At 44.0% G+C, this 26,703-nt stretch overlaps 2 protein-coding genes across 9 annotated transcripts in view; one reads left to right on the forward strand and one right to left on the reverse strand.

Moving 5' to 3' along the window:
• LOC126921894 (nephrin-like) overlaps positions 1-26,703 on the forward strand; it is a 252,845-nt gene that overhangs the window by 55,291 nt on the left and 170,851 nt on the right. Inside the window, exon 1 of one of the 3 annotated variants that reach the window (XM_050733902.1) lies at positions 18,150-18,795. The exons of 1 other annotated variant lie outside the window; for it this stretch is intronic. In XM_050733902.1, the coding sequence (XP_050589859.1) occupies positions 18,793-18,795 (3 nt within the window). In that variant the 5' untranslated portion in view covers positions 18,150-18,792. Of the gene's footprint in view, positions 1-18,149; positions 18,796-26,703 lie in introns of those variants that run through there. One more of the 3 variants, XM_050733900.1, reaches the window with a different exon arrangement.
• On the reverse strand, positions 350-26,641 carry LOC126921901 (glucose dehydrogenase [FAD, quinone]-like). 6 transcript variants are annotated; one of them, XM_050733927.1, is made up of 10 exons: positions 26,620-26,641; positions 10,513-10,721; positions 4,509-4,637; positions 4,224-4,420; positions 3,632-3,991; positions 2,365-2,512; positions 1,964-2,281; positions 1,502-1,872; positions 1,323-1,417; positions 350-1,233 (listed from the first exon to the last, which is right to left on the reverse strand). In XM_050733927.1, exons 2-10 carry the CDS (start codon positions 10,718-10,720, stop codon positions 1,152-1,154), a joined length of 1,908 nt encoding a protein of 635 aa, XP_050589884.1. In that variant the 5' UTR covers position 10,721; positions 26,620-26,641; the 3' UTR covers positions 350-1,151. The 6 variants fall into 6 exon arrangements, with proteins under 6 accessions (XP_050589884.1, XP_050589883.1, XP_050589882.1 ...); XM_050733926.1 differs by lacking the exon at positions 26,620-26,641 and adding an exon at positions 11,965-12,235; XM_050733925.1 differs by lacking the exon at positions 26,620-26,641 and adding an exon at positions 11,888-12,235.

The following is a 26,703-nucleotide window of genomic DNA, read 5'->3' on the forward strand; positions in this document are numbered from 1 at the left end:
ATTATTCATCTCGAAATATTGATTTTTGTTGTAATTCCGACTTATGGGAGACCTATGCTCTAAGCATAGAATAAGCACGACCGGTAACAGTTAACATTGATGATATTTTTCTTAGTATCAATATATGTCTAACATTAGCTTTTTAGATTTTAGATTAGATTTTTAGTCATAAATAACAAGGATAATTACAACCTCAATCAGTATTATTATACGTTAAAGGAAATTCGAAGATGGATTCGGAGATCGCACGTTAGATGCTAAATAAATTTAACAAATACTAGCTTAGGGAAAGTACCTGTGAAATAAGGATAAATTAAAGGATAATATCGTGAATAAAAAAAACAAAGAGTGCAGAAAGAAAACAAATTAAAATTATTATTCAGACAACTAATTGTTGGTACAATTGACTTGACATTAATTCGGTAACAGCGATTTACATCTCTTTGGTATGTTTCTATTTCGACGTTGGTACAATGAAATAAACGACTGTGCGACTGGCAACACTCGTAAACGCGAGGAATCTTTTGCTTTAAGGCCATTTCAGTTTAATATAGTTAATAGGAAAGCATACGCGTGAAAGGTATTATAATTGTGCGCGACGTATGTATTCACGTATGTACGTACGTACGTATAATACTTAATCGCGAAAGACGATAGTAAGACTGTTTCGATTTACCTTCGTATCGATCCAGATAACGCAGGTTATTTGGATAAATACATTCACCCTGAACGTCGATCCGATAAAATCTCGAAAATCCGTAACCGATGCTTATCTACGAATAGAACGCGTGGAAGAAGTGAAAATTCACGTTAAACGAATTCGGATAGGTGCTTAACATCGTAACGCGAAAATGGAAAGAACAAGTACAGGAACAAGTAGTCGTAGGAAAGAACGGAGAATGTAAAAGTAATAACAAGATCCGCGATAGTTGAATTAGCTAGTGCCAGTGTTCGTCGATTCTCCGTTCCACAGCTTCGATCGATTGGATCGCAGCGACTCGAGGAGAAAGGCCGGCACTCCGCGTCCTTTAGCGTCGTCTCTTTGGTGACATTGCGCCGGCACCTCGACGACACGGCACAGCGCTGCACTGTAATTCCTTTTGCAGAAAGAAACCCGCTAAATCATGGACTAGATCGATCGAGGATCTTGACTACCAGATAGGCTGGTCCCAGTCGATGTATTTGATCCCCCAAAGCAACAGATCCAACGAGTTGTCGATCGTGGAACGGGAACTAGGAAACATGGCAAATTGCTAGTGACTATGCGCTAGACTTTCCGAGGTGCTGAGTACTTCCATAGGGAAGATGGACGATGCCCGTACCATTGTGTCGGCTTAACACCCCAGTCCATCTTGATGAACGCCGCTGCCCTTTCGCCGATCATGATCGCCGGAGCGCCCGTGTTGCCAGATGTTACCTTTCGAATCGAAATACATTGCTCAGACTGCACGTAATATTCATCACGAGAGAAACAAAAGAGAAGAAACAAAAAGATAAATACTTGAGGCATGATGGACGTGTCGGCGACTCGCAACCCTTTAATACCGTGTACTCTCAATAGCGGATCTACAACGGCCATCGGATCTGAGGCTGGACCCATTTTACAGGAGCCTGCCTGATGATTCTCCGGACCTGTGTCCTGGCGCATGGCACATCTCCAGTAATCGTTGCTTAGGAACGGATACTGCGAGCAAGCAGATAGAGGTTGGTTACTAAGCGTCATATTATATTTCGCCATAGCGGTAGTGTTGCCGAACGACAAGGCTATCTGAATTCCCTCCAGGAGGATAGCCATGTCCAATGGATCGTTCAAATAATTTCCATGGATTATGGGTTTCGCGAGAGGATCGTTGGTAGCTAACCGAAGAGTTCCTGAAAGAGAAACAGATTCGTTTATGCAGACAGCGTACGTAGATTTGCAATCCAGCGTAAAACAGGAAATTGCAAGACGCGATAAAAATACCTTTGCTACGGGGATGAGTATTCGTCGGCGATATGCTTATGCTACGACGTCCACCATCCATGAGAGCTCCTACCTCCCCTGTGGTGGCGCACGATGCTTGATACCCACCGAAAAAGAACTGAAGATCAGGATGATCGGAAGTGGTGTAGCTCGAAGGTAGAATTCCCGTTAATTGGGATAAACCTGTGGACGCCATGGGCCCTTTTTGGAAAGAGACGTATTCCAAGGCTGCCGCCCAATTCAGGTCGAATTCGTTTGGTTGATTTATGGTCCAAGACACTGTGTACGACACGTGATTGTGTAGATTCTCACCGACTCCTAAAAACATCGTATTTTACTCGAAAAGTATCGACAACGTAACAGACGTTCGTAAATTACAAGAACGATGTACGGCCGCTTACCTGGAAGATCTTTAACGACGCTCACGTTCACGGCGTCCAAATGCTCCTTTGGTCCAATTCCAGAGAGCAATAAGAGTTGAGGGGAGTTGACAGCCCCGCCAGAGACGATTATCTCACGCGAGGCTCTTGCCACGCGAAGTTCCCCATTCTGAAAATACGTACATAAAGGTAATCTGTATTTAATGAGTCGCTGCCATTTAGTCGAGAACAACGGTTACGCGTTTGAAGTTGTAAAAGTAAAAAAAGAATTATGGAAACCAACGTGGGTCCATGAGCATCAGTACGTGCCGGTGATTATGAAAGTGGCATAAGTCAAGGAACAAAAAAAAAAAAAAAAAAAAAAAAGACAGATTTTCGTTTATTTTGTGCTGTATCGATTTCTGTTTCTATATTATGGAAGAATTTTTGTCAAATATCTGTGAAATGACCAATGATACGGAGATATACTTTCGTATTTATCCGTAGAAGTTTCACGTTGATCTTGACAGTGGTGTAAGTGCGTGATTTTGAAAACTTGCGAGAGAAAGATAATTAAACATGTTTGCATTGTGTCGTTAAATAAAGGTTCGGATATACACAACGTTTTATAGAACATCAATGCACCCTGAAGCAGAATTTCATGTCTTAAACCTTTCACCGAAAAGGGGAAAGCCAAAATTATATTGTAATCCGCGGTTACCTCGATTATACGCAAGTGAAAGGCCAGTGACAAAAGAAAAATATAAAGGCATAATGGATCTACTACCCGATATGCCAGCGATTCATCGTGAATATTTTAAAGCCCTTAAAAATGTCCAAAACAGACAATTTTGTTATTGAAGCAGAGAATAATTCGTGATTAATTATACAAAATTACGATTTGTATAATAATAAAAATAATATATACTATAAATAAATAAATTTGTTTATTTTTAACTTGTATTTTTAATAATATTCATCATTGGTAATATCGTGAATCATATTTTTGAATAAGTTTCCCATGAAATTGTAAAATGATATAAAAGTGAAAAAATTGAAAGATTATAATTTATTATAAGTCTTACCAAATACCGAGTTAAGTAATGGAAAAATATCTTTTCAATTTGTGCGAACGTAAAAATGCAAATGAACAATAACTTGTTACTTACACCATTTTCATAATCATCAGCGATATGTATTATCGAAAAGGAAACAAATGAACATCTTTCACCTGATAACTCGATACGCGTTATCGTTTCATAATTAATGACGCGTATGCAAAGGATATATGTATGTGCTATACACTAACTTTGTAGTATTGAACACCGACTGCCTTCCTGTTTTCGATAATAATCTTCGTAGCAGTGGCATTCAGAACGACCTGAAGGTTTCGTCTCGAACGAATTGGTTGGAGAAAAGCGGTCGAACTGCTCTGTCGAACTCCGTTCTTGCTCATCGTTTGAGCGGTCGTGAACCCGATGATCTGATCACCGTTAATGTCCTCCGTGATCGGGTATCCTCTCTCGACCGCGGCTGCGAGGATGTCTTTAGAAATGTCGGGCCTCCAAGGAAACCTCTCGACGTTGAGCAATCCGTCGGTTGCATGGTATTTCCGTCCAACTCGATTGATCTCCGTGTTATTCTCCGAGCACATGAAATACGGCAAAACCTATCGCAGAGTGAAAGAAAAGTGTGTCGCGCTAAGTTTGCTGCGGGTTATTAGCGTGAATCAGACTGACGGATTATTGGTAAATAGCTCTTGTTAACTACACGCGATACCATTTTCGCAACTATTTCTAGAAGTAAATCGGCGTCCGTGCGTGCACACGCCATCTGTTTAACTTAAATTTTATTTAACAGCGACCTTTTCGATCGGTCGTTCTTTTCTTTTTTAGACTTACATCCTGCCAAGACCATCCCTCGTTACCCATCGCTGCCCAGTTGTTGTAGTCCATGGCGTGACCTCGCGAATACATCATACCGTTGTGAACTGACGTGCCGCCGAGGTTCTTGCCTCGTGGCCAGCTACAAGATCCTCCCATCGAAAGACAGGCGTTCGCTTCGTTCACGGTTCGATACTGCCAATCGATCACGGTGCCTGTTCGAACAAGACCAAACTAATTTTCTCCGACTCCTTCATCCGATTGATTCTCGTATAAACGGTGCAAAACGTGACAGCAAACTACCTAGAAACATAGCGACCATGCTGGGGATATCGGTACCAGGTGGTTCGTCTGGCCCAGCCTCTAGCAGCAAAACTTTCCATTCCGGTATATCACTGAGCCTAGATGCCACAACGGAACCGGCTGTTCCTCCTACGGATAAAAAAAAAAAAAAAAACCCCGTGAAGTCATTTATTAGACAGTTAGCGAGATCTTCATCTCGATCAAGACCGTACGAAACTCGCTTCACACGGATGAAAACACGATGCCCGATCGAGTCTAAGGAGCACCGTGTATCCGTCTCGGTACACCAGTCGTGGGGAAAGTGGTTCGATAAGGCCTTGACCATGGTACGCCAACAGGTAAAAGTAATTATACCGTGCGTGTACGTTTATGCTTCACGTACGGTGGTTCGGTAAGCGAAACGTGTTTCAATGCGTTGCTTACACGTGACGCGTGATTCTACATACGTAAACGCGTGCACGTCGATGTAACGGCAAAGTAAAGTAAAAGAGCGAGCTAGAAGTACAGACAAAAAACCTGGATCAGTACTTTCATCTTAAAAAGGGAACGGCTAGTTTGCACGAAGTGTAGTGGTCATTTTTATAATAGGCAGCTTTCGCGTATCGGTTCTCAGCGAAAAGAAGGCACATTCGCCTCAACCGGTAAGCGTATTCGTATTTCTCTGTGATCACAAGTCATTAATATAACTATTACGCCCAGATTATCCGAGATATCCTCTGAAACAGCAATATCGGTACATATAGATGGCACGCGAGAATATCGTTATTCGTATGCAAAGAAAGTATGTAAAATAATATTCGATACGAATATTTTTTTACAGAAGCGATAATGCTCGAGAGAACTCGACCATTTATATCGCATTCGTTGCCTTAATTCTCGAAAAATATCGTCGCAACTGAATAGGTAAATGCAGAAGGTGAAACAAATTAAAGTAATCGATATATTATCAGAAAGAAAATAGCGTACATACCTTGACGAAAATGGAGAAGCGAGAGAGCTAGCGTAAATATATAGCTATTTACGGCAAATAACACGTAAATATTCTAGTTTTATCTTTGGCTACATCGAAATATGTGTATCGCAGCTCCGCTAGTCCCGCGTAGCGAGCGAGATATTTATGAGACGTAATTATGAGCCCACGCTTCGGAAGATTAATACGTCAAGCTTTGGTTGTTGCGGAATTATATCAAGCTCATCGTTGCTGTTCGAAGTAATTAACAGACTAACAACATGTTCATGGAGTTTAATATTAATTAACGATAGTACCCGCCCCAGGCTTTTCACGGGTTCGATTTTTCACGTCGTGTCGTTTCGTATAGATTTAATTATCGAAACAAAAGTTCGTACAATGGATAGCGTACGCTTTCAAGATCCTTTGAAACGCGTAATCGCCTGACGTTTCATTCGATTGTTCGTTTCGTTTATGTAAATTGCGAATTCTTAGTTTGGAATTTATACGCGAAAGAAGATATCGATGGGAATGATTAACCGATTTCGTTCAATTAGTAATTTACGTCAAAACAATTTCCATATAATTTTCTTTTTCGTGAAATGCCGGTATAATCACGATGTTGCACGCGCCCAGAGGTATTACGACTAACGAATACCGAAGGAACGCAACCGCCACGCGCAATCCGATGAGCCAGGTTAACCGCGATAATTAGTTCCCTGTTTAATCAGCGCATCGTTGATTCCATCGATGAAATCGCAGAAGAGATAGCCGATTATAGCTGCAGTATTCGATGCTTCTTCGAGAACATTCTTCGATTGATTCGATCGATCGTGCTCAATAGCGCAGAAAATAAGTCGTTTCTATACTCCGTTCGTTAATGTTCTTGACCCGCGTACTCTGTCTACCTTTCTCGCTTAATCGAGAGAAGGTAGACGCACGCGTGTCTAAAAGATTCTTCGACGGTGAGAAACTGGACAATGAAAACGAGACGCGAGGAAACAGCTGGCGGACGGAGAGACAGAAACTTAGCGCGACTGGGTCGGCTGATTTTACAAACTGGCGACTAAATCGGCTATCGATCTCGCGGATTCGTCATCGTTCGGGAAAGAAGTAAGTGTTGGAAAAAGAAATTTCCTGTTCTTACGAGCCGAGATTGTTTTTCTCGTGTTCAGAGCCGAAGCTCTATGTCATTTTCCGCAAACTCCAGTGCTATAACGGCACGAGATCAGCAGGTGAAAACGGTTCTGCTTGGGCAAAAACAGCCGACTCGGTTGCATAACCGACACGGCGATCTATTACGCGCCGAGCCGCCGAAAGGAATAGCTCGATCGAAAGCAGCGCCCCGCACTCGGTTATTCTTCGGTTTCCACGATTTCCCATGATTTTCTGGCAGCTTTATGTCTTCACGGCATCGGATGAACCGTACCGATCTAAGTTATGTTCGCGTAGAAACGTATTCTCATACACGTACAGCATACTCCCGGTTTCTTTCCGCCGACTCGCTACCACAATACGCGAATCTTCCTACATGACCCAACGTTGGCCACGATGCAGCGTTATTTACGTTCCAACGGCAACTTGGAGTCTATCCGCGTATAAAGAGACCCGGGCTGCTTATTCCGCTCGTCGATTTGTATCTTTATAGCCCCTGCTCATTTCTCCCCGACGCGACGGTATGGCTTATCGTTCTGTGATATCCCGCCACCGTGCAGACGCTTTATCCGTTCGGTCAAGACGTTTCTATCTACCTTATGTAAAGCCACGTCGTTGAATAAAAAGTCGCGCAACGTTCAAAGACGTTATTCCACGGATATTTGCGTGCAGCGACCATCGAGAGACAAGTTCGATCGGCTTTTGAACGAAGCTGTACGACGAACAGGAATTTCACACTAATCTGCACGTAGCCGCGCATCGATGGCCAGGGGCAAAAAGGAACGTGAAAAATTGCGTATAATCGAGGAAAAGTGTCACCGAGAAAATAACGTTTTCATCGCGCGATACGCTGAATATTCGGCGAGATTATGCAAATGCGGGCTCGGCCGACTATAAAATATTTTGCGGTACGCGACCTAGCGAAATGCATATTTTATCATCGTTGCCGCGACCCGCCTGTATATCCCCAGACGAGTGTTCGTGATTCGTCCATTTCGTCATCGGCGATCGAGCGTTGCCGCAACATCTTTCTAGTCTTAATCGCTGCATCTTCGGAAACGATCGATCTTCTACATATCCGATTTATGTAACGGAAATATCGCGGTAATCGTTAAAAACTTTCGTCGAACCTTGTCTTCGAGCTTTCGGTCACCTGTCTTCCTCGAGACAGTCCATCTTCCAAATTATAAATACGTACAATTGCAGCCGCAAATGAACTCGATCGGTTGGTTCGTCATTGCCAATGGCATAGGTCGCAGTAAAGTCTAATCGCGTGTAACGCCGAGCACAGACGATGAACGTGATAGACGGCGTGGCGCGTCCAAGAGATCGACGATGGCGTACGAAATCAAATTATTAACACGCTAATCGCGCTAGTTCATCGAACGAATAACAGTTCGTATTAATATCGCATCTAAACGATCGACGATCGCATCTAAGCCATCGAATCGAATTTTCGGCGTTGCTTCGTTCGCGATAATCGACGAATAACGATCGAACCAGCACCACTGCAGCGCTCGAATTCGCGATAATTTTGTTTGACCTCCACGCGTATGCCCGTTTGCCGAGATTGAAAATGTTTCTCGATCCGGTGTACCGACGCGATATAGTTCGATCGCTTCTCCAGTCCCGAACGTTCTGAAATATGCATAGGAAGAACGATGTATTCGTTTAATGCAGCCTCTAAGCGCATTTGCTTTAAATATAATTATGTGGGTTTTCACGCTCGTTTTGCTGTTTCGGACGTACGAGCGAAGCCAACTTTTTCATTGCTCTCTTTCGATGCTATCGATAAGCTATCGCAACATCAGTTTTTCGTTTTCGCGAATTATATGTTGGGGCAACAATTTTGCCGTTCCACACGAGTCATGAGCAGAATTACATAATTAGAAAACAAACAATACAAATAAGTGGTCAATCGTTGTTTACACTTTAACATCGTTTTGCTTGATTACATGGCTACGGAGATGAGCCACTTAGCGTTAAAAAAATGCTATCGGATACGATAATGACGGTAATTATGCTCGACGATATCCAATAATCGTAAATACATGTCAAGGTTCGATTTTCCGAGTAGGAAGGAGAGATTTTCCTTTTTTAACCGATTCCGTCGAATCGACTGCGAATGAAGAAAAAGGAAGACTCGAGTTTCGATTCGTCTCGCGATCCACGTTGCGCGTGTTTAAACGTTTGGGCCAAGAAACGTAACCAGCGAAGGAGAAACAAGGAGAATTATTTCGGAGCGTCAAACCGACGGAACGATGCAATGGTAACCGCGAACTAGCGCCACGGATTTACGCGACCGTTTTGCCAACCGCCTCGTGAAATATCCAATTACAGCTTTTTTTTTCCTCTCACCGCAAAGCTCAACCTGCTCCTCTGTCTTCCTTAGCCTGTTAAACATACCAAGACAAGTTACACAGTCATTTGTTTCGCTCGTAATGAGTTAACTTGTCGCCAAAGTTTACTAATTACAGCTGTTTAGAAAACGTTAAGATACCGTTTGTTTCTTGCTACCGCTCACTTTTATTACTCTTCGCGATACTTTCCTACTTTGATTTTTACATTTCCTAGATTATATATATATATATATACCTCTGGTTGTATCTTCCTTTCAACGGTATAATACCTCGCTGTAAAAAAGATTAATCAAACTTTGTTATTTTCTACCAAGCTTCTGTTTACTCCGACTGGTTTTACAACGTACGACGTAGCCAAGATATTCTTTAAACCCATAATACCCAACTTTGCGTTGGGTCGGGGAAATTGTTTCGTTCGCTTATAAATATACCTAGAACCATATCGTTACGTTTCTTTCGAATTAAATTGAATCGTTGGTAAATAGACTATTGACCTAATTTCGATTCATCCTATAAGAAACGGTTCCAATACGAATCAATTTGAAACAAATATAATACATCTCGCATAACAGGATTCAAAGGCATTTGCATTCGATGGGAAAAGCTTTCTTCGTTAACCGTTCTCTTTTTGTCTGTCAGAAACAAGAAACGTTACAATTTATTTAACTTGCATCGAATTTCTGCTGGTCGCGGCGATACCGATTGCTGACTATTTATTTATTTTGATTTATGTACGTACATCGGCCAAATTGTTTCGAACGTTAATTAAAGACGTAAAAACATACTAATAAAGATTAGCGAATGATTGTTGAGTGAACGCGCACGTATACAAATATACGAATTAATGCCTAGCATTCTTTATTCGAGATTGCATATAACACAGAAACAACACGTGCTGGTTACGCTTGCTGAGACAGGCCGGGCGAACGGATAACTTTCCAATTGTAATCTCAATCGGGACACATCAGGCAGATTCAAATGGGACGAGTTGCGGTTAAATGGCATACGTTTACTCGAGTTGTCCTACGATTCGCAAAGCGAATAATCAATCGCGTGCATAGGAAAGGATAGAGATAGATAGATTGTCGCGAATTTCGTTGCAACGAATATCGTTTTAGAACGTTGAACGTCCAGTGAAACGCTGGATACACTGGTGGTACAACGAATTTCCACAACCCTGTAGTAGTAGCCGGTGAACGCTTTATGAAAATTTCATTTCTTCTATGGAGAATATCGAGTAACGAGTTTAATTAAACGCGTTTGGACACGGCCGATTAGTTCCTGTTTGCTAGAATAAAAGTTTCCCCTTCGTTAATCTATTACGATATTAGGCTGTTTGCATCTAAACGATGAGAAAGTGGCCGTTAGTAAATAATCGAGTACAAACACAATCGCGATGTTAATCATTCAGCGAAAGCCACTTGCTTTCGTTACAGTATTTTGAGTGGAATGTGCGAAAATTTTAGAGCCGGCTCGACTGAAATTATCGAGCATATTGTAGAACGACGTGCACGATCGTCGAGTTATCGAGTATACTCACCGCCGATGACGATAAAATCGTAGTAGTATTCGGCTGGATCGATAGGTCTGACTCGTTCGCAGAGGTGAGAAATTTCATCTTTGGCGCGGACGAACGTGTCCAGAAGGGTCATGAATGTCAGAAACTGAGATCCTGGACAGGTCTGCGCGAGGCTTGGTCCGAGATATGGTGCCGGACAGGCCGCCGAGACTGACACGTTGTACGACATTCTGCGAAGAACGAAACAGGGGTTATTGTGCGCGTAGTTGGAGTAAAAGGAACGATCGATAACCGGCGAACGATTTAATTGAATCGATCGGGATCGGAAGCCCTACCGTGTTACGCGACGATTCTCCAAGGGAAAAGCGAAACGGAATCGAGCGAACCGACCAACTAGCGAATGGATGGTAGTAGAGCAGAGTGCTGCGGCGAAAGATTCGTTAATGACTCGTGAATGTTCGCGTCGAGAGATCGATTTGCTCACGGTGGCTGATCGCTGGTAGGCGTTCCGCGTGCGCTCAGGTATTCGTGTCTCGACGAGACTCCGGTTTTTGTCGATCCGAGTCAGGGACGCACCGCTGAAATCAACTCGATCGCGCGTTTCAAACCCGCGTCGACTTTCGCGCGGAAACACACGGGGGAATGGTCCCGTATACGTTTGATACCGTTTACATAATCGCGCGGGAAAATTAAGTATATTAAAAACTTGGATGGAAATAAATATTTGCATTAATTAGCGAGACGGAATTAATACAGACATAACAAACCGAGCTGCGTTAATTAATTTAGCTCTAATTAACGCCGCTGAATTTCCAACGCGTACCAATGGAATTAATAGCTGAAGAAATAAAGCAGAAAAAATATGCGCGAAAACGATTGTTATTAAAATGTACTTTCCCAACACTGCGTAAGATACAAAGATTATTCTAATATCCAGTTGTTTCGCGAAAGCTATTGGGCGACAGTAACCGCGATTTAGTAATATTTCATTGTTTATCGTTCCCGCGAAACCGTGCACCACGGGAATCGTACGAGAACAGTTGCGCGAGAATCTTTTATCGCGCTGCTCTTCGTCGATCCTGAACAACGACGACCGACGAACGATACTCTGTCATCAGCTATTGTCGTTGTGCCAATTATCCAACGATCGTTTCCAATTTTACTTCTCTCGTAAGTCTCGTAACTTGCCGTATTATCGATCACGTTTGTCGTTATACCTTAAATCGTAAGTGAGGAATTGATCGAGGTATGCACCGTGTGATTGGCTGGATCGCTACACACAATTTCGGTTTGATAAGTATAACCACACGAGATACGCGTGACACGATGGAAGGTCGTACGTGCCCCTCGGTGTCGTAGCTGCATGCGAGCAAAATGTAACTGTAATACCTCTCACCGTAGAACGTCTCTTTATAATTCATCTCCCACCCCGTCGTAGTTTTCCCCGGCACGGCAAAGGCGCACGCGAATCACCTCCTACGTAGGAAAATCTCCGTGATTTTTTTCGATGGGTTGATTTTCTGATTCAACGCTTAACGAAGGTCAAGATCATCGTCGTCGTCTTCTTTGTCGCCGCTGCTGCGTACTTCCCACGACACGTGATGTAGCAAGTTGCACGAGAGGATTCTTATCGATGCACGGAGGATGATTATCGCGCGTGTCAATCTTCCTCGTTCGTTTGGTTTGTCCCGTAACCGCAATCGTTTAACGATGTTCGGCTAATTGTGCTACCTTTGACCTTTTACGCTGGAAAAGAATGGTTTAATCAGTACTTCTAGACGTGGTGCGTAGTCGAGCAGGTGTATGCCAACCTTTGTACCGTACGAGTTTTTACAATTATCTACACGCTGACTATCTATTTAATTGCTCACTGTCAGTTTAAAGATTAGTTGACATAGTTTTGCAAAACAAACTGGTCGAATGGCTAGCCTACCGAAGCTTGTTGGTGGAAACTCTATTCTAAACAGCGTTTGTTTCGTTTGAGCCACGGTTTTTATTTTTCCGCAGTCTGTTTTCGCGAGAAGCATAGCTCTACAAAGCGAGATGCGCACGAGTCTCGCCGTGTCGTAACGCGGTCGGTTAACCCGTTGAAACGATTCGATGTCCGCAATGAAATTATTAACGGGTCGAACATTGTCCACGCAAACGGCAACCTGTGCTCGTTCACCATGTTAATAAACCGTGAATCGCTGGTTATTTCGCAGCAAGCGCGGCTAGAATATAATAATGTGACAACGCACACGTACGAACCGATAATAGCGTTCCACTTAGCCACCGGATTCGTTGGTCGCAGGTACACGACACCGAATACGCATTTTCGTGTGCCTATACTCCACGCTTTACTGACTCTTCTCCTGAAAACTCTCTCTTTCTCTCTCTCTCTATCCGTTACCCACCGACAACACCGATCGAGATCATTGCCAGCCGATTTAGGCTTCGATTTTGTCCGATCGTCGATGCGTCACGATCGTCGACCAACGTTCCAAATCGAAGATGCTTATATCGCCACGACAAGGCCCCTGATCCACGTTTTTCCATTAAAATTTCTTACTGTAAGTTTCATTTCTTCCTACGTTCGCGAAACGAATCGATCGATTTAGCGACGTATCGCGTGTATCGTTGGAAATTTTCTCGGTGAAATCTCGGATCGGCGGTCGCTAATTACGCGGTTAGCCGAATCCGTAGTCTGCACGCACGAACGCTCGAACGACACCATTCACCGGCGGCAATCTGCAAACGGATTTGCACGCTGACGAAGCGAAGAATCCTCGGACCCGTCGTGGATCCGTGAATCCGCATTGTTCGGACGCACGTTGCGTACAGTTGGTTGAGCAAAAATCATATTTCGCGGGAAACTCGCTGCATCGCCGGACAATAGGGCTTCCGGCTTTTTTCCGGTTGTCGCGACTACCGCGAACCAACCGACGTGACACAACCAACTTCTCCAATAAATTTTGTCTTATGGATTTTTCGGTGAATCGAAATGCGGCCAACGGCGTCGAGCAGAAACAACCGAAATGTAATTCGCGCCGGTATTTGTTCCTGTAAATTGAAATAGCGCGCAGCAAGATCGCATTGTCGAGGAAAAGAGGAATCGCGCGAGTTTATTATTAACGTCGTAACTATCTTCGCGACGAAATTGCAATTTTCCGGTTACTCGTTACGCGCTTCCATAGTCGTTGAAACGCTTTTCTTCGCTTCGTTCGCACCTACAGCTTCATACATCTCATCTTTTCACCGCGAACGCGAGCTACGTTTCTTTCTACGGTCATCTCTTAAGTGGTTCGCTTGGACTCGATTTCTTGCTGCGGATCATCGGGACGAAAACGTCGCGTCGTGTCTCCTGGCGGTAACGTTGTCCCATAAAACAACTAAGCTTTTGCGGCAGCAGAAGCAGAAAAATCGTTGCCAAGTTGCCAACTATTAATACGTTCATTAATCTTTCGTTGCGAGGGGACGCAACGAATGTGCCGGTTTCCTAGCAACTGGTATCTCTCTTTCATTTTTGCAGCACGCGCGGATCTTTACGAGTATTTTACTCGCTGACGATTCTCGATGACCGTTTCTCCGTGCTGGCTGTTCGATGACGAACGTATTTACGCAACGTATTTCCATCTTGTCAAACAGGAATACGCTCCCCATTGTGTTCTTTCTCCGGATTGCTTGTTCGACAAACAGCGGGGATCCGTTCACAGGAATCGATACCGTATGGTTTTGCCTTTCCATTCCAACGATAATCATCGTTCCTGTCGAATATCCCCGATGACGCATCGATGCGTCTTGTTTCGACGAACCAATGTTTCACGATCTAACGATTAACTAATTAATAGCGACAGTAAGTGCTGTAAATTTTGCGGACGACCATACGTAACGCAGCGCATCCAGTTAGCAGAATTACGACCGTTTCTCGTTTCTTCGCCTTTTAGCACACTCGAACGCACCTACCGATTCATTCGATCACATTTATCGATCCGTCTCTCTGATAATAATCAAGGGTCGGGCTCGTTAATAGAAAATTACAAGGCGACGCAACTACGCGTTAAACCCTTTCGATATCAGCTTCGAAGATCAAACGCGATACGCGATCGCTGATTACACTGTCTCCTCGGTATCGTCGCCGTTAACGAGATACATCGGTAAACATTTTCGTTTTCCGAAATGAAGGATATTTCGAACCGATAGTCAGCAGCTCGATCATCGATGATCTGACGTATCTGCGGCAGCGCGCGTATACCATTGTTCGCGAGTATAATTGAAACTGGTCGTTTAGCGCACCTTCGCTTCATCGTTAAATATGCAAATGACTCTGTAAGATCCGATGCAGCGTGATGCGACGACGCGTGTTTCTTTCGTACGTTTCGCTTTGTCCGCGGACGACGAACGTACGAGCGACACGTTTTGCACGCGGTACATTTCCCAGAGAACCAGCGAACGAACGAAACTGCGAAGACTTTTGAAAATCAAATTTACAGATGCTCGACGAGACTCGGGCAAAATGAGAGTTAATAGACAGACGAATCCGAAAACAGCTTGATTTGAGAGTATTCGAAGGGAAATTTCACGAATCTGTTGGCTGCTTTTGATTTTTGAAGCGCGATCGTTTCACCTTGCGCCACGGTTTCGCCTGCCAACGACAACGACAGCAACGAAGTAGCAGAGAACGGCTGCTAGTTATATCCATGAACAGGTGTAGGTGGTATGAAGCGCGAATATACGCGTCTCATCCGTATTTTACACTACGCTCGTCCGCTTTAGTGGAGCACGTTACGAGCATTAAGGTGAGACGGTTGACGCAGCGCGGCTACTACAAATAGCCCTCGATTTTTTCCTACCGAATATAACGTGGCGCGTGCGATGCACCGGTAATGTTCGCTAACTTTTATACGCGTGCTCGGTTTTAGTGTCGACCCCATCGCAGAAAATGGCGATGACATCATATAAAAACTCGCAGAATCGCGAATCTACGAGTTCGACGTCGCGATCGCATCTCGTTCGCGGATAATCCGTCATCTACGAGGTAAATTACGCTTTCAGCTATTCCCTTTTACACGGGAATTACGTAAATCGAATACTCGATGTCTGTCTCTACTAATATTATTTCATTACCTAATGGTACGTTAAATAAATTGCTCGATCGATAATTATTGTCTTCGCTGCGTGAATATACGGAATTTCAGAATTACGATGGCGTCACTTCGTGACGATGAATATTTTCTGTTTTTTTTTCTCTCTCTCTCTCTCGTTTTAGTAATCACGCAAGCGGGCGAGAAGTAGATGATACGATCGAATAGTAGACAGCCCCTCGTCTCGACGACATTTTTCTTCAAAATAATACGCGCTACACGAGAAGCTTTCCTAACGGACGTAAAGGGATTCGCTGTCGTTAAGCAAAGACAATAGACTTTTCTCTCGCTCATGATTGAGTAAACTAAGGAACTGTAATTTTCACATTCTCGGATATATTAACCGCGCTCCGTTTATCTTTCCGCCGACTTGGCTGGGCCGCGATAATGGATGGAGAAAGAAGCTTTGCGGAATTACGAGAATCCATTTTCGGTGGACGGAGAAGGAAAAGCTACGACAGAAGGAAGAGAAAATTTGCGGCGAATACACACAGAGGCAGATACTAAACGTCGACGAACCAGACCTTTCGCGATCCTCGGATCGGTCAAAACTAAAGGGTCGAAAAGTTTCGCATGCGCCGTTAACGCTTTCATCGCCGCGAGCTTGTGGTATTTGTTTTATACAACTTTTGTTGCTTCGGGGTAGCTGTGACGCTCAACATGGAAGCGAGAGAACGGACGAGCAGAGGATTTCATAAGGGCAACGCACCGACGATGTGTCGCCTCTTTCGCAGTTTTTAATTTTCCCGCATCGATGGCGTGAAATTTATCCCGCGAGCATGATCGTAACCACGGTTACAACGAAACTCCTTCCAAAACGTGTTTTAACAACTTTGAAATTTGATTTCGTACTGCGAACGAAATAACTTTGATCGTTAATACTAGTTTGCGCGTTCAAAGAAGACAGGTGCGTTTGCGAGGACTTTGAGCGACGATAGAATCGATAGCGAATCGATACTACTCGCGCAACAGCGTGGATATATGATGAATACAATTCGGAGAAAGGTGAATTTACACGGTGAATAGAGACTGACGTACACGCAGGCCAAAGATTGCGGTAGCTAGAACGTGGAGTAGCTAAGTTGGAAGTTCGATCTTACGATTGGCAAACTGCAACATTCGTCGAGCCTGTCGTTCCATGTTCTATCCTTCTTTACCCGCGTTCTAGCGAGTTTGAGAGCTTTGCCTGAGCCGAGCTTAAATAAGCAAACTGTCGCGTAGGAAAGCTGGAGTGGCGTTTCACCGCTTTCTCTTGTCTATGCTGTAAAACTTTTTGCCAGCTGAATTCTCTATCAGCCTAAACCTAACCCCGTGGAATCGCGGGCAACGCTGCATTCGCTTCCTGCTGCTGCGGTTCCCGGAACGTTTCGCTTATTTCGCTTATTTTCCACTGAAATAAAGCTCGCCAACTTGCTTTGCCGCGTCTGTTGATCTTCCGACTCTACGATTCCTGAAATATCATCCATCCTCCTACGCGTATCTACCGTCTACCGTAAACATTTAATAATTTTCTTCGAGCAAGTTTGAGACGTCGCCACGAGCGTGCGATTCAACCGAACCACCGTCAGCGTCGTTTGCTAAAATAAACTTGAGAAAGATCGCGAGCTACCGGAACGTTTCCCTTCGGATCAGCAGGAATGATTATCGTGGCTAAGTTGATAACGCGGCGGTACCTTCGGTGCCGTGGTTTGCGAACGGTTAAACGACACGAATGTGCCTGAGAGAGAGGAAACGGAGATTAATGATCGATTATCGGTGATCGGAAAAATGGTAAGAGGAAAAATCTTAATTCAATAACTTCATGAGGCCCGAGGGGTCGTGATAGAGCTCTTGGGCGACATCGTTCGGCCATTGTGGTAGATGTGCTTCCCCGGAACCGGAAACTCGACCCCTGCGGTAAGATTTGTACGGTACTTCAGCCTGGTCTTCGGCTCTAAGTGTACTTCCTTGTATACCGTGGGGCTAAGCTGACGGCATCAAGTCGTTCTGTACGCTCGTGCAAATACTCTGCCAGCTATCCGACGAACCTTGGTCGAATTATTTTACTAGCTAGTATGATTTCAAATATTTAACGATAATAGTTGTTCCAACGATAAGAACACGCCATATCTAGTGAATTTGGTTAGAGTCCGTTACGAGGACAATAGTCGTCATCAAACACTATCGATGCTTCGGTTTTAACGACTTGTCGAATAACGATACGTTGTTCTTTATAGTCTTTCAAACGGAATAACGAGTCATTTTCTATGTGCGTAGCAACGAAAACGAAGTAAACGAAAATCGATCGGAGAATATTTGTCAAAGTTGGCAATTCTTATGCAACCGAACTGCAACGTACATCGGCCATCAACAACGTGACGTTTTACCTGAATGTTTGAACATCTTGCAAACACATGTATATTTGTGTATATATATATACATAATCGTCTATTATTAATTGCGACCTCATGTTCTATGTAACGTTAAACAAGAGACAGAATGAAATATGTATAGAACCATCGGTGTTGCGCCTGAAATTCGAAATTAGTTGTTTCACTAACGCAAAACATCGCGCATACCGAGAAGTTTGAAGTCTGCTAATTGAATAAAAATGGCAATAACGCGAAAGGTTTGATCTATCCACGATCGGAGAGAATTCCGAAGCAAAAGTTTATCACGGCTCGAGTCGGAATTTCGCTAAAGTTTAGTTACGCGTATTGAAATCGAATCGATTTATTTAACCCGCATTGCTGGTTCGGCCAGTGTTATCGCATCGATTCTGCGGAGGAATCGCGTTAAAGCAACGGCCGCGATACTTAAGCTCTTGCCGCTCGCTAAGCCCCTTTTGTTAGGGATTACGGACTCGTTAAACGGCCCGGCCGGCCTCTACGTTCTGTGCAAAGTATCGCGCCGTTCGAAATACCTCGAATTATTCAACGTTGGTCAGCGACCGGTCAGCGGTAACAAACAAAGCTGTATAATTAGTAGTACATCCGCGCGTACGCGCGTCCCTCCACGCTATACTTCTCCGACAGTGAAACTGCTGACAAGGGATGCGTATAAACGATAACGGAATATTCAAAGGATACTCGGTCCTTATCGCACTTACACAGAGTGAGTTCAATGCTGGAAGCGACGAGCCAACGTACGATTGTGAGTCCACGGTACGACAGAGACATTTACACTCGGTCGTTCGACGATGGTACGTATTTCGCGAGTTACACGGCGGTCGTAATGAGCTCGCAACGCTGACACACATAGATATCGCGTTTGTTAGAAGTGGGTACGAACGAAAAGGTCTCTTGGAGAATGTTTTTCCGTGAGAGTGTCTCGCGCGATGCTCGATTGAGAAACGAACGGATGATAAGCGAGGGGAGAAAATTTACAAAGTTCGATCAGGTTTGAAACAAACAGGAGAGGGAAGATTCTGAAAGCGGGCGAGACAAAACGCGGAATCGCGCAAAACCGTTTCAACGAGAAAAGAAACGTCGGGTGTCCTCTTTAACGTAGGTTAACGAACATAAGACGCGGCTTTCCTTATCTCGGGTCCAGATCTGAAAAGTAGGAAAGTGCAGTTGGAGGATAAAAGTTATGGCTCTGTGGAGACTTTTTCGTGGATTTCCGGGATCAACGAGGCGCCATCCGCAGAACGTTCACTGGCTCCGATCTCTTTAAGCTCCGACGAGAATCGGCTCGCAAGAAGTCCTCTAACTACCATTCTTCCGAGCTAAGCCAAATCAGATAGCGCATTTTCGATGGAAACATCGTTGTCGGTTAACGATCGTGGCACGATCGAAAAATTGCACGGTGTACGCCCGAATTTTGCATTGTTCGTCATTTTTAAACGGATAACTCGATTATCGTGTCGCGAAGGCGTTATTGCAAAATGTCGTGGTTCGTCGGACGCTTTCAATTTACATAGGCCAACGACAATCGTTCGCCGAATAAATGGGAAAACAGTAGGCCGTTGTTCGACTATCATTTCCGTTTGAGTTGAACGTGGAACGCGACTAAACCCAAAGGTACGAGAACGGGGTTCGATCGAACGGTACTGGCGCGTCCCGTAATTAACGTTCGAGTGGCTGTTGCCTCGTTTCCACGGAGTTTCGTCTCGATTTTTGATCCGTGCGTGGTAAAACGTGGCCCGTAGTCGATTTGCAAGCCGCTTCGCAAAGTACTACTAGCAAAGATTACGCTGCTTGTAGCGATCGAGACGACCGATGCAAAGAGAAATAATCGCTCGATCTTCGACACACCCGATTTCTTCTCCGTTTCCGAAACGGGCAGATCGGACGACGTTTTCGGATTTCGACTCGCTTCTTAATTTGGTAGATCTGAAACGAACGAAGGATCGGCGTTTAATCGATGCGACTTCCACTTAGAAGATCCGCCAAGCTTCACGAACGACAAGTGTCCTTGGCGGAGAGCATTTCTAGGTAGCCTAACCTTTCCTACTCTTTGCACGAAGCAAAAATGGTCCCCTGTACGGTGTCGTTGCAGAGAGAAGTTGGACTTGCAGCGGGTCAAAATACGCCGTTTCTACGGCGTTCGTAGTACGCGGCGCAGCACGAAACACGAAAGTGTTGATGACTGAAAAGCGCGGTATGCACTTTGTGCTTACTTGGTTACGTCTGCTTTTAGCCTTCATGTTTGCCTTTAAAGCTGTCGAAAATTTACGGCACCTTGGGCTGCGCGCGCGCCCTTTAACAAGGATTTGCGTTTATTACGAAATTTCTCGGCTCTGCGGTTATACACGCTTGTACGAGAGCGGAAGCGAGAAAAAATTTGAAAATGAACCAATTAGAGCGTAAAACATGGAAAAGCTCGGCGACGCACGATCGAGCTCTCGGTGAAGCGACGGAAATACCGGAACAGGAAGTACATAGGGCAGGAACCGTATACGTTTCTTCGATCTACTACTCGCGTTACATCGAAAAGTGCGAAGAAATGAGTAAAGAAATAATTAGACGGGCGTGTAGGTCGTGTTACGTGATGCGAAAGCGACTGTTTGAAAGAGCTACACTGCAATAAGAGAATTCGACGAGAAATTGATCGAACTCGCAGGTTTTTTTTATACGACAAACGAAATAAAACTAAAGTTTTCCAGCACGTCTTCGCAAAGTATACCTGCCGAAACTTTTCTTCGAAGAAAATCTCGCGAAAAAGAATGATGCTGGTCGGAGAGAGGGGAAAGCTAAACCGAATTAGACTACTAGAGCAGAACGGACTAGGGCATCGAAAAAATGACGAACACCACTCGCTTTGTTCGTTCGTGTTCGCTTTCACGTTTCACGAGTAAGTGACTTTCTTTCCATAACTTTCGTACTCTAACGCAGTTGGTCTATTCCCCTTTCCACCCTACTATTTTCATAGTTAGTTTACCTCTGGTAGAATCGGACTTGTCCGAAAATCTCTGCTTAATTACGAATACTACGGCATTCGAATACATAAAGAGTAATTAGAGTGTTCCTGTCTTCTTTTAGAATTCTGCAGTTTATCCGCCACCTCGCGATCGCTCTTGCTTTCCCGTTTCCAGCTTTTTCCGTACGCTTTTTCATTCGCTCCTCCGCTTCGTTGCCATTTTCCCAAGACCACCTCTATTTAAATAAATTCCGTTTGCGTCCGAACTCGTTACCGAGTTCGACTATGGACAAGTTACAAATTAGCAGGTACCGTTGATTCTTGGTTCTGTAAAAAATTCAACTTGCAGCCGGAGGTTTCAATGAAATTGAAAAAGATCGTGGAGCAAGGCACCGGTTGAAGATGGCCAAAGGGAAATACCGCTAACAATGCAATCTATTTCTATGAAAGCGAATCGCAAAGATCGCCTCTCTTAATGAGTTCCGCATAAGGATTAAAAACAATAGAGTTATTGTCGCCGTGGGACGCGGATCGTCGAAACGCGCTGCAGCTCCCGTTGATCAAACATCGAAGAAACGAAGGAAAATCTGATATTCATCGAGAAGAATAATCGCGCGACGTCGAGTAGCTTTGATATTTGTCTTCCCACAGATATTCCCAACACGATGTTTGGAAATATTTGATCGTTCACTCGAAGCAGGAAGTCGGGACGAGATCATTCTCCGCTTTCTGAGGAAATCGGGAAAAATCAGAAAGCGGGAAACGGTATCTCGCTTGTAACTTGAGAAAGCTAATTAATCCGACTCGTCGTCCAAGCGAAGTCGTCGATACGCTGATTTGAACGAAAAGCAGAATCGACAGTTCCGCATTCCGTTAAACCGGCGTGTTTGCAGTAAGAACCGGCTGAAAAAAATGTTGGAAGTGACACGGCGCGCCAACATTCGGTTAAAAGGCACGGGCGATATCGTTGCATTTGGCTCCTTTACCAGCGTATTTCCTAGTTGGTGTTTTTTGCCTGGACTCTTCCCCTTGGGGAGCTCCCGTTCCGCCATTCCGACAAACAATTTTCCCTTCGACCATACCACCTCTGCGCCGTTTTGCATTGCTTTCTTTTTCCAATACAGCGCGCACGTAGTCTCACTTTCTCGCTCTCTGGCTCGATTCAAAGTCCATGGACAAAACGGTTACTGGAACCGTACTTGTTGAGCCGCTTAATGGGTCTCAGAGCATCGTGAAAGTTGCTCCTGCAATTTTTCACTCTGCTAAGTCTCCGAAACTCCATTCGATTTCAGACTGCTCGACTTGTTCGAAGTTTGTCGCGTCGGAGCTCGCCGTTCTCCTTTCGACCTCCGCTCTCCGCTGCCAACCCTTGCTTTCGCTATGCGTCCCATTTCCCTGCTTTTCTCCTCCCTTACCTCCTGACTTTCTTTTGTCCCTCTACGCTTTACGGCTATGTATATACTCGTTTGCCGCGCATTTCCATCCCATCGCGTCGAGTCGCATCTCCGCGAAGGATACTCGCGACGCTCGAGCATCGAGGTGCGCTCTCTAGACGCGGTTCTTCGATAAAAGGGAATTCACGCAGCGCGCGATAGATCCACGGGGAATGCGTCGAGAAATTGCATTCTCTCGCATTTAATTTCAGATCGTGTTTCTATACACGGCCATGACGAAAGTACGTTTATTAAGGTTCCAAACGCACGAACATATACAGGCAACGGTGTGCGTGAAACCAGGGAACATCTCTTTTATTTGGCGTGGCAATGGTGGGGATCTCTAAATACGACGAAACTCGGCAACTAGGAGGGAAAGGAAAGGGTGGCGGGAGGCCGACTGTGCGATTATCTCGTGAAATTGCCTTTCTCCATATTTGCATCCATCGCTTTGATCAAGTTGATTCTATCATTGATATTTTATGTAAATATCAGCCGCAGGAGCTGGTACTCGTAGAAAACTACGAAACTCTGGCAAAGTTGCCACGCGGTCGCACGTGGTGCGATGTCTAGCGAAATTATTCCACCGACCAGATTACGCGAATTTAAAAGAAGATATGTAACGTCGTTGTCGTGGTCACAGCTGTCGGATGCCTAGCCATCGCATTATCGTTGTTCTCGCAATAAAGCGACATGTTACTCTCTTAAATTCGTCTCGCTGCATCTTGCCCGTGATTCGATGGCTATCGTAGTTAAACTGAAACAGCCGCCGCGGAATTCATAGTATCATCCGATGTCTCTAGACGACGCTTTAACTTAGGACGTCGCTAACTACATGGCGAATTTCGTTGCGCCTTTCGGTGTCGCGGTTAAACGCGATCCAGCGAATGAACAGGTTGCGTTAGCGAAGAGTAATCCACTCGGAGTCGTATAGTGCAAAAGTGTAGCAAATCAGAGTACAGCTGATGGACGATGCAACGTCGAGTGCGATGCTCGGAGTCCGAGTTGTTAATTTCGCTGGATAACTTCCCGGCAAATATTATCGTCACTGATTCGTCGGTAAAACGCGCGTCTATCAGAGACGCAGCGGTCTGGTACCGAGCGACGTATCGAATTCGCCGCTAATGAAGCTTGCAGCGTCGTATCCCGTGCACCGATGGCTTTTGAATTTGGTCGGACCTCTAATCGAAGAGGAGGGACCGTTTCGTTTACGCGATGGAGATTCGAGGCAGCAGGCAACCGGCTCCCACGGTGCGCACCCTACAAAAACCGACTACCGCGAGTCAGCTCTGATACCGACCAGCAGCGAACATGTTGAAAGCATTAGGAAGTTTCTTGTTACTCTGCTGGCTAGGAATTAGAGGCAATCATTCTCGGCTTAACCGATGCGCGATTCAAACGGTTTTGCCCTGTCCTTTTGCCCACTCTCTCATTTCGCCGAATTAACCGCGCTAATAAGGCCAACATCCTAAACACCTCGTTTATCGAACCGGGTGCGGAAACCCGAAATCAACGACCGATCGAAACATCCACCGACACGTTCGATTCTTCGTCTTGTTCGGCGTGTTTCGACGGTCGTTTGGGTTGATCGAGAATTCGCTGGCAAGCAAAACACGACGTCGCTGGAGGACAGAAATGGCGATAAGGAATGACAAATAGAGCCATGGTACGTGTTGATAGTCTGTATATAAATATTCAAAGGCAACGAGCGGTGTTTCCACGGCAGCGGTGTTAATGACTGAAGTCGGTTCGATAAACGGAGCGTCTCGGTCGTCGCGAATTATTCGAACACGCGCGACACAATGGATGTGGGCGTACGCGGTGAACGGGAACGAGCACTCGCGCACGTGTAACGTAACATTGCGGCAATGATGAGGTAACGAGGAAGATGGTGGAACGAACGAGCCGGAAATAAAGGCCGGACGTTACAGGTCGTCACTGAGGCAGATTATTACGAGACGGATCGAGCGACGCGGAACAAAAACAGTCTTGGTAACTGTCTCTGGAAATGTGAAAGGCCTCTTCATTTGATCGTAAAGTACGCGCCAAGATGTGTAGGTAGCGTTGAAAGGAAATTGATTATTTTGTTCCCGAAAGCGATCGTAGATAAATTTAGAATGACCGGAAGCATTTATATTCTCCTGCTAACTGGTGTCTTTTCTTCCGATTAGAGAAAGGTCTACAGAGCTTCGGGATATTACGCGAATTTTTTTGTCTCTAGGAGATCCATTAATTTTTACGAGCACGTAGCCACGTTGAATTCCTAACGGGATTCCAGGTAAACGAGTCTTTGTCCATTTTCAAATGAAAAGTACCGAATTCATTTTTTAGATTAGTCTTCGACGTCGGTTGGAAATATCGAGTCGAAAAGAGATCGCTGGTCGGTTCGCAATTTTAACGAGCGAAACGAGAAGCAGTTGTAAGGTTACGTAGAGAACACTCGAAAGAGGTTACAAGTTTTCTCCTCTTTGACGGAATTACGGAGACGTATCGAACGTATCTTTCTCCCTTTTCATTTTGATCCTACGTAATTACATTAAGAATTTTACCGGAATTTCTGAATATCCCTATGCACGGAATCACCTGTGAACCTCCCGTCATCTCTTACTTCGTAAAGAAACACTATTTTATCTTTGCTCTTTGGTCTAGCAATTACTGACAGTTCTTCAACGTTTCTCTCTCTCTCTCTCTCTCTCTCTCTCTCTCTTTTTCTTTTCCCCTATCTTTCTCTCACGCGCATACGGCCACAGCTCTGTTTACGTTTAATTACAATGATTCTACGAATACTCCAAACGATTCAGGTCGACCGCACTGTCTTCTCTACGTTTTACCCACCTTTCGAATAACCGATAGTATCAGCTGCGGAATAATATTATGCTCGCAAGAGGCTCTCCGTGTGACTTAATTAAAGCCGCGTAAATAACCGGTTCAGCGTTAAAGTTTTAACCGGTGTGACGTTAAAGTTTTTAGACGAGTTTCTATTTAGCCGATTTTTTTTCAGCCATCGATATTTGCTATCGCCGCGAAAACGATTCGCCTTCTTCGTCCATTTACGAACCAATTTTTCACTCGACGTTCGTATCCCAATCGCTGGTTTAACGCAAATTGCGGGTTGCAAAATTAGTTTCGGATCGTGGGGAGTAATAGCGACGCACGTTCTTGACTAATTCTTGGCCAATTATTTCAGTCAAATTGAAGTTCGTTAATAAATAATAAATATAAAAATGTTATGATACTATGGAAGTAAAAGTAATCATTTTTACCATCATCTATATTCGTTTTTAAAACGTTAATATAAGTAATTGCGATAAAAAAAAATAGAATATTAAACTGACTAACGTAATTAATTAAAGTAGCGGACCTGACAACGTCGCCATTCGTAGCGTTTTGTTTAATGTAAGTTATAAAGCGGAAAGTATTATTAAAAGCAAAATGTAAGGACGGACATATAAGTTCGTTTAACAGATGTTATAACGTTAAATAAATTTTACTTTGTAAATTGCATAATAATATCTTTGTTAAGAGTATGGTAGTAAAAATTTATTTCAAATATGTACAATATGCCATTGGAAAATTCAATAAAACTGCGACATTTTATTTCTAGAATTCATAATTATCAAAGGAAATCCGTCAAACTCGTGGAAATTACTTAACAAGAATAAGTGAATCAAAGCCGGAATTAATACGAATCAAACTTGGTATAAATTTCAAACAATTGTGCATTTTCTTTTTCGTATATCGATTTATTTTTTTTTTACAAAATTACCATTAAATAAACTAGTGTATTCGAATGAATCATCGCTCATTATTGATATGTCTGAACATATCTATTGTGCGATATCGCCATGTCGGCTGCTTCGCGTAGCTTCCTAGAAAATTTGCAAGTGAACCTATTTCTTCATTAGCATTTAGAAAAAAACTGTGTGAACAGTTTTACAGAAATTAATAAATTTGCTTTGTCACATTTCGATATAATTTCGTGCCAATTTTAGTACGGTTCTTGAATATAGTTTTCCTGTTTCAGGAAGAAGCATAAAATTAAAACCCTCTGTTTTCAAACCCGCTATATGTCACTCTGTTAAAATGCATTTCTATTGACTGATTGATGATTTCAATTAACAATTGCTCGATAACTACGTGACAAATCGAGTTCAGAGCTTACGTTAGGAGTTCCTGCACTCCAAGTTAGTTTCGCTCGAAATTTGAGAATAGTGTTGAATTTTGAGATTTACCTAAGAACTGCGTTATTCTGATCCTGTCCCACCGATCGATTTGACCATCTGGTTACGTAATCGCGAAATTATTGACACGTTCTT

This window comes from Bombus affinis, chromosome 11 (genome assembly GCF_024516045.1).
Source record: "Bombus affinis isolate iyBomAffi1 chromosome 11, iyBomAffi1.2, whole genome shotgun sequence".
NCBI lineage: Eukaryota > Metazoa > Arthropoda > Insecta > Hymenoptera > Apidae > Bombus > Bombus affinis.